Below are 9,009 nucleotides of genomic sequence, written 5' to 3' on the forward strand. Positions count from 1 at the left end.
TGCGTGCGTGCGTGCGTGCGTGCGTGCGTGCGTGCGTGTGTGTGTGTGTGTGCGTACACCTGTACCTGTATTCGCGCCTGCAGTTTGACTGTGTTTCTCGTGCTCTCAGCCAACCTCTCCAGGTGACTTTCTACCTCCGCTTCAGCCCTCTTCAGTCTCTCTCGTAGGGCGCTGTGCAGTCCCTTCTTCTCCTCTTCTTCCCTCTCCTCCCGCCTCTGCCACTCCTGCCTCCATTCTGCCTCCATCTTCTTCCTAGTTTCCTCTTGCTCCTCGGTTAGGTCATTTATCTTTTGCTCCCATTGGTCCCTCTCATCTTTCACTGCTCGCCTCTTCTCCTCCTCAGCTCGATCCACCTCCTCTTTCAGTGCCTTAACCTCCTCCAAGAGTGCTTTCACTCCTTCCGAGTCCTCCTCTGTTTGTCTCTCCTCCTCTTTCTTATTCTCCTCGTCTTCTCTCTGTCTCCGCTCTTCTTTCCTTTGTCTCTCCTCGTCAGCTGCTTTCTTTAGCTCCTCACATTTGGCATCCAGCTCCTGGATCTGCTCCCCGGCCTTCTCCAGTTCTTTGCTTAAACGCAGGCTCTCCTCCTTAGCGTCAGTGATTTGGGCCTTGGCCACCTGGAGCTCTTCTTCTGAAGCCTGGAGCCTCTCCTCAAACTCTTTTCTCATCTCTGCCTCAGTTTCACGCTCCCTCTCTTCCACCTGGATGCGGAAGCACTCAAAGTCTGCCTGCACCTGGAAGCAAAGAGGATAACGTGTTATGCCTTGCACTTGCATTTAAAGTCACTCAGCAACCACCGAGAGTGCATCCATAGAACTGCCCAAATTAATCAATGCATTGTTTCAAACAAGTTATATTTGTACTCCCAACTGATAGGTTGAAGATTAATTCTGCATGCTTTCAAAGATATCTTAGACAATATGTTACATTGGGTTATAGGTCGACTGATACGACTGAGTGTTGATGTGAGGTCCCTGTGTGGTGATACTCATGGGAAACATCTGGGTATGACACAAAGACGGGATCGGAGGCCATGATAATTCATATTCTCCATGTGTAATTATTATGTTTTGTGTAAAGGAGAACTGAACAACATTATATGTAATCTTCATCTGTGACATTTGCAGGGGAACATCAGAGACCACCCAAATGTGGGACCCTAGGTTGTTATGATTGTGTGATTGACAACTGGTTCTCCAGATGTGAGGCCAAACAGTACAAAGGAATCTGTTCACATAGTGTTCAATGAGAAACTGGTCTGTGCTCAATCTGTGTATGCGACTGTTTTGTTATAGATGGTATGGATGTTATAGATGTTATCCTCAATCCATTTATAGATATCAACAACAACACTCCGGAAACCTTTCAGACACACATGATAAAAGTTCAATTATTTTTTTGGTTGGCATATTCACATTGCAAATATTCTCTACTAATACATATTGAATGTGATCCAGGGACTTTCCAGAGCACTGAAGTGACTAGTGCATGTAAAAAACATTTGAAAAGGGCAAGACTGTGGCCATCAAGACTAAATAGCTACAGCGTTGTGTGTGGCATTCAAACAATAAAATCAGTATGGGGAAAAACATCATAACCAATAAAATTGGGTAGGTTGGATTCTAAACCTTTACTCAGCTTCTCACATAAGCAGGTTTCATTGGTAAGTTATATTTTGCAGAAGTGGAGTGCTGAAAAAACAAGATTGTTTAGTACGAGAGGCTTTATTTGGCAGTTCTGTAATGACTTTGTAGGAACTATGTAATAGGTAATTATATGGAAAACATATTACTAACATTTTCTCCAACAAATCTATTAGTATCTTTATCTGCAGGACTGTGAGTTTACTGCTGTGAATAAACCATGGCCACTTGCTGCAGAAAAAAAACTTAATTTAAATGTAATAGTGGCATGTTATATGATGTTATGTTATAATATCAATCCAGACAGAATGGTGGTGAAACAGTTCACTGTGTCACGTCACAATCGTTTCCTATTGGCTGCCAAGCTGAGGTGGGTGTGGCTTACCTACATCACAGAGCTTACAAAGCGGAACTGACTGACTGGGAGAAGATGAATTGTTTCTGACTTGTCGTGACATTTCCCCATCAAGTTGTGTTAAGGTTTGGTCCACGTCTGGAATGTCTACAAATGAACTATCAACCAGGCTGATTGACACCACACTGAAGACCACGCTGGTCCGAAGAGAAGACTGCAACGGTGACGGCTACAACAGAGGTTGGCCTCATCCTTAGCTTCAGTCTGATGAACGGGCTTTAGTTTCTTTAATTTCAAATGCATGTCTAAAGCCAAACCCTCTTAAAGTCAAGATTGTAACTGTGTTTGATGTTTGTGTATTTATGATTTTAACAGATCAGCAAAGAAGAAACATTACTCTCTGTGAACACAGCATAAGTCTAATTCCACAGTCTAGTTTTCGTTGGTCATCTGTGGCACTGTGGCACTTGTCGGCTCCAACTGCGTTCCTTCTACTAACAGTGTATAATCTTGTTCACAGCCATTTTCAAGACTGCCTTTGTGCGATTGTGCGTGTACCTCTGGTCACTAAATTCACAAAAACAGAATGTATAGGGTAAAGTTGTGAAATGGTTTTCATGAAGTGCTGAATTGCTGGCAGATGTTTACACTTGTGCGATAACATACTCCTGAACTGGCAGCAAAAATGTCCAACAACTGAAACTGGAAAACAAAAGGAATGACAACAAGCAAACTGTGGCTACACATTTCAAAAAGAAAGGTGTATGGTCCATGTGGATTTTGTCGCTTAAGCAACTTACTGTTTCCAGAGAACTCACAAGAAAATCATGTGCATATTTATGATTCATGTTGATGTTTTATTGTGGTGCACAGCATGTGTTCAATATGTGTTCACAGCATGAAGTCTATCTGAACTCGGTCGCTTGTTGTAGGTCACGTAAGGGCTGGGTTTGATTTGATGCTCCTGAGAGTAAACTGAAAGCAAATTGAAGCAATTCAACGCGCCCTTGAATAAACTCAGTTTATGTCATGATCAGGAGGGTGAGAGTACACGCACACACACACACACACCTGGGCTCCAACTCTCTGCTGCATATCGAGGGAGTCCTGCAGCTCGAGGAGGCGTGTTCTCAGCGGCGCCCCCTCCCCTTCGTGACACGTCTCCACCAGGATGCGGTGCAGCTCTTCGTGGTGGGCGTGGCTCAAGGCCTGCAGGGCCGCCTCCTGCTCCTCATTCTTCATGTTCAGAGAATAAATCACCTGGAGAACGTCAACAACAGGCAAGGAAAGATTTAACGATTGTCGCACATTTCTGCCTTAAATGTTAATGTTTTGAACTGTTTCTGTTCAGCATCTCTTTTAGAGATAGGTTGTGCTTTTTCTTCGCAATGATCACCACCACTCCGGTGTTAGTGTATATTCCACTTTCGGGATTGTTCAGATACCGGATGGCTTTCTTTTCGGCTAGATGTGCTTACCTTCTTCTTTCTTTGTGTTTGCATTTTAAACTTAGGTTGACTTATGAGGACTATGGTTAACTGCTCCTCAGATTTCTGCAGGATAAAACAAGACAGACTATCCGTCCAATTTGAGTTTTCTGTTGCATGACTAAAACAACCTTTGAATGAGAGAAATGAGAAGAGATGGATATCCGATGGGTTCCTAGATTGCAGTCTTTTGTATGTGCCTAAGAAATTGCAGATCAAATTTTCTATGTTAATGTATTACTCTAGTTTATCATTGTGTTTTGAATTCTTTGTTAATTAGTACATCTTTATAAAAGCCATTCAGGGCTTTCTTCATTCAAGGGTTTTCTGTCCCTCAGGTCAAGAAATTGAGGAAAAAGTTCTTTTGTGTAGCATATACCTAATTTTTGGACTGCAGAATATTTTAAAGCTGAAACAGATTGTTAATGTCATTGTTAAGTTAAGGCTGATATTGAAAAATGTATTTGCAGACTGAGTAATAGTATATGTTTCTTCTTTGATAAGAAAAGATTCTAATTGGCCTCCTTATTTGATTTGTAAGCCCATATTGAGTTCTTTCTTATGGACTAGATTTTATTAAAAGATTTACCCTCCTTTTTTTCATGTGACAGGCAGGCAGGATTCAGATGTATATATTATGATTTGATGATCATTTTCAAATGTTGCTTTCTTGACCAAATCTCCTTTGGAAAACAATCTGATCAGGTTAGGGTTTACATCCTCATGGATTCAGATGACTCACTCTGCAGGGTTGTTTCCTCTGTATTCATTTAACGTGTGTACATCGCAAACAACAAGAAAACTGTCACCAACACTAGTCCACAAACAGACATTATGAAGCCAATATGCGCAATATTCAGCTGCCAGCTTTATGAAAAGAAATATTAAGCCAACACAGACTGACATGGAAACACAAAAATCACCAAACACAAATAGCAGAGGTTAAAAAGCAACACTGATAAACAGTGTGCACTACTGTAACCAAAGTCCTGTGAGTTAAAATAGTCCCGGCACTGCAGCTCCATGCAGTGACTTCCCTGCCTGCCAACATGCGAGGAGTCTCTCCCCCTCCTCCCAATATAGTCTGTGACTGAACACCTGAAATATGGCCCGTTTCTCCCCACTATTCACTTTACCCTCTACGCCATGTCTACAGTGTCATCATATGCTCCAGCTGAACCTGATGGCTCACTTACCCACCCACAGAGATGTGTGTTTGTGTGTGCATGTGCATGGGCGTGTGCAGGGAACACATAAGCTCATATTTTATCCAGACGCCTCACTGTCTGCAGTGCACAGCTAGCACAGCACTGCCGGACATTCCGTGTGTGTGTGGGGGGGGGGGGGGGGGGGGGGGGGGGGGGGGGGGGGGGGGGGGGGTGTGGGCATGACACAACTTCTCTCCTGCACATACACTTGTCAATCTCCATTGATCTAAGATGTGTTTCTAATAATTCAGCGACATATATCGATGATGGATGTGACAGCTGTCCAAATCCTAATCACAAACCCGCCTCTCTCTGTCCTGCCAGTCAAACACTGAATCGAGGGCAAGCTCTTAGGTGAGTGTGTGAGCTCTTCTTGGCTGTCCTCTTTGGCCAGTTTGAGAGTGAGCGCAAGAAGGGCAAGAGGTAAATCCAGTATAGCAGGAGAAAGTAAGAGAGAGGACAATTTAGAAAGCATTCCCACACCTGGAAGTATGTTACATTTCCAAAATAATGTGAACACCCAAATGTTACACCCATATGTGATTGTTGAAAATCTACCTCCCATGTTGTCCTTTCCCACCACTCGGGCTGCTATGCACGAATGTCGCCGGACAAAACTATTTTGTGGACATAGCCATACTGAGAAATACAGAAGGGAGTTTTGTGGAGCTGATAGGCTTAATTAGCTCTGAATAAACTAATTTGGCAATGGCTTGAAAAACAAATTCTTAAATTTAAGAACACTTTAATTTAGTTTTTTGGGTGTAAATTCTCAAGACACTTGTCATGGCAGCTCAGTCAGAGAGTGGCAATGAGAGCCTCTTGCTACTGTAAATCCCATATTGATCCTGCGGTTCGATAATGTTTTTCATGTAGCCTCACAAGCCTGTGTCCATGCTTATTGACAATGACTTCATAGTCAGCAAAGCATAAATTTAGGATTCTGTCTACAGTGTAAAAGAGGGCCAGGATGAGGCTTGTTGAAACTGGAGTGAGATGCAGAGTGAATTGTTGGTGCGCAGAGGAGAGGTTAGGCAAAGAGACAAGCAAGCATGCACACTCCTTCTCTTACATCAGCCCCACATCCACCCACACACACACACACACACACACACACACACACACACACACACCTCTACACATATCAAAAAGGGTACCGGGCTTGCTGGATCACAAAGCAGGGTACATTGTGACAGTGTAAGCTAGATAAGTACAGGAAATCACACACAGAATTAGAGCTGCCAAACAAAAGCTTTGGCGAATACGTGCACACAAAGACACACTTTAAAATGCTACTGTTGATATCTGTGAATCACGTAAAGAGACTACTGTCTTCCATGTGTTCATGTGGGTGTGTCCATGTCTGTTAACACACAAGCTTATGAGAACATTCACAACAGCTGGCCTGACAGGGTCAGCTCCCGCTTTCTTCCCATTGGCTTGTTCTTTGATGTAAACACAACATGCTACTGGTTTATCTTTAGCAGCACCCATTCAACCAGGGCAGAGGAGAGAGGGACAGGCCGACGTGAGGAAGTGTGTTGAGTGGCCTACAAGTCCATGACTCAATGTGTGTCAGCCTCCTTCATGCACACAGAGAGCAGAAGTTAATAAATATATAAGGTTACCACAGCTGACCCATTTCCTGCTTCCTCTCCACTCCACACTACATAAACCATGTGTCACATGCCCAGCATCCCAAAGCTCAGAGAAAATGCTCACACCAAATATCAAATTTGATGATTCTTATATTTCATCAGCGCTCTGGGTTTCGAGTTTATTTCCTGTGGTCATCCAAGACCTAAAGCGGACTGGCAGGGCTTGCGTAAAGTTTCATGGGAGAGAAACAAGTCCAGGCTTCTTTTTCATTAGCATGGACGGAGTGGAGAGCAGAGAGAGGTTGAAGGAGGCAAATTCCCCTAACAAGCACAGACACAAGTGCTGACCCCTCATCTGTGTCATCTTATTGTGTGTGTGTGTGTGTGTGTGTGTGTGTGTGTGTGCGCGCACTTCTGAGAAAAAGCTTTCTGAACAGCACAAGGCAAATAGCTTGTAATGCATTAGCATGCACACATATTCTCCTGCACTATACACGCACACACACACACACACACACACACCTTGCAGGCTACCCAGAGGTGAACCTTTAAGGGAAGATGGGAACTGCCCAGTCATCAGTAATTGTTATAGCTCAACAAGCGGTGGGTCATGCCCTGCTTCTGTAAGCATTATTGTGCACCAGAGAGAGAAAAGCCCATGCATACTGCTGCTGCAACCCCTGCCTGCACCCTGATGTACACATCATGTCCGTGCTAATAAAGAAATGGTTATAATCATTTCATAAAAGGTTATTGATTACTCAATTTCAACTTCATTCATTTTCTTTACAAGTATTTGGTGGTTCCAGTTTCCTCAATGTTGGGGTTTGCTGCTTTTATCTGTTTAATATCACTGTTAATTGTTCCATTTGAATACCTTTTTCATCTGTTGGTCAGACAGAGAAACATTATTTGGGGCTCTGGCATTCACGCACTCTTTCAGATGTGCAATTGTCTTTAAATTGTTTGACATTTAACCGTCTAAACTATAAGTGATGCATGGCGAAGATAATCCATAAATTGACTGATAATTGCATCACTCCTTTGCTGCCGTTTGGCTCTCAAATCGCTAAAGATCTGCAGCCTAAGTCTTTCAGTGATCGCTAATGTCTGATTACTGTGTCAGTCACGAAGACGAATCAACCCTGATCCAAGTTTTCCAATCATTAGCCTATCCCAAGAGATACTGATTTGTAACAAAGAGCACATCTGTATCGGTGTTTAAGCACGAATGAGTTTATAGTGTCTAATATTTTTACTAAATACTATTTCTTACCTATTTAAATCTCTTTGGATCCATTTTTAGGCTATTTATAATTCCAATCATATAATAATTTACATTTCTGCTGTGGTATCTGTTAGTGCCTCTCTAATATAGTCTATATCACAGGGTAATTGCAGGTCGCCCTCTCAGTATGTAGCCTAATTATATTTGGGTGTGATGGCAGATAGTGAGGCAGCCATCAGATCGTGCAATCAGCCGGACAGCGCCTCTCTCCTCTGGGTGTCACATGCAGGTTTTACCTTGGTGAGCTGAGCGATCTTCTTGCACATCTTGCTGTGCATCTGGTAATCGTACAGCTCCTGTTCGATGTTCGGGAACTCTGCCGCAGTCCCGTTAACGTTGGAGCCCGGCCCGAGGGGCTGTGCAGCCTTACCGGCGCCTGAAGCCATAATAAACCCCCCAGGGAACTTCCCGGACCGGTGGATAGTCACAAATGATCCTGCCGCCTCTCAGTTGAAAAATCCCACCTAAATCGTGTCAACTTTTCACTCGTGCCTCTCCTTCCTCTGTCGGTAGACCACCTCCCGTAAACAACAGCTCGAGCGATTCGCTGGAAAACATTTGGTTCTAGATCGGCGGGGCTCTCCTCGTGCGTTCCGGTAGTTGCCCCCCCTCTCCCGCTGTCCGCCCGGTGATCGCGGAGGTCACACGCTGGAAGTCCATCGGGGACGCGCTCGCGCCAACCGACCCTTTCCTGCTGTCAACAGATAGGCTATTTTTTTTATTCTAAGTAGGAGCGCTCGAGGATGAAGGCATATCGTCCAACCACCTGTCTCGCGGCAGGGGCGGAGAGGGGCGCGTGTATCAGATGGAACATACCGGAGACAGCTCGAGAGGCGCACTGCTGCAGTGCTGCCCCGCCCCTCCCGGCGCTGCTGTATCAATCACCGTGGGGAGGGCAGGAGGGGGTCTCTCTTTTACTACTAATCAGATAAAAAAAAAGGCTATACCTGCTATTTCTTTTATTTAAAGAATGGTCGTTTTTATAGCTGAGGCTAGGCCTACTATTGTATTATTTGCCGACTACGCTACTAGGCTATTGGCTGAACGGCAAAAAAAAAGGTTTCAAAGCGATATCTCTCGCAAATGAACACATTTGTGAAAATGTAGCCTATTCTTTATGCATGTTGACTATCAATTATTGCCCCCCTTGTCTAACACCCCTAACTCTAAAGGGCTCCAGCTATTTAGTTTTGTAGTTCCATAAAACTGAGGGACTTGCAAGACATTAAAGAACGAACAAAAGCGATAAAGATTTTAAAAAAAAACACTTCCCATAATGCAACTCACGTAGAATATTTTCATTAGACCCTCATTGCCTGGTACATTTTCAAAGTCCAAGCCGTCTTTCTGCTGAAGACAAATAGGTTGTCTTTCAAAATCAAGATGAGATAATAAAAATATATATATTATATATATATATATATATATATATA

At 43.6% G+C, this 9,009-nt stretch overlaps 1 protein-coding gene across 2 annotated transcripts in view; it reads right to left on the minus strand.

Moving 5' to 3' along the window:
* The window catches only part of fam184b (family with sequence similarity 184 member B), a 24,074-nt gene extending 15,671 nt beyond the window's left edge, over window positions 1–8,403 (minus strand). For both annotated transcript variants that reach the window (XM_034858039.1, XM_034858030.1), the window contains exons 1-3: window positions 7,813–8,403; window positions 3,067–3,255; window positions 66–731 (exon numbers count right to left, since the gene is read on the minus strand). In XM_034858039.1, coding sequence (XP_034713930.1) covers window positions 66–731; window positions 3,067–3,255; window positions 7,813–7,962 — 1,005 coding nt within the window. In that variant the 5' untranslated portion in view covers window positions 7,963–8,403. The remainder of the gene's footprint in view (window positions 1–65; window positions 732–3,066; window positions 3,256–7,812) is intronic.
* Between the last annotated feature and the right edge of the window lie 606 nt (window positions 8,404–9,009).

This window comes from Etheostoma cragini, chromosome 2, assembly GCF_013103735.1.
Source record: "Etheostoma cragini isolate CJK2018 chromosome 2, CSU_Ecrag_1.0, whole genome shotgun sequence".
NCBI lineage: Eukaryota > Metazoa > Chordata > Actinopteri > Perciformes > Percidae > Etheostoma > Etheostoma cragini.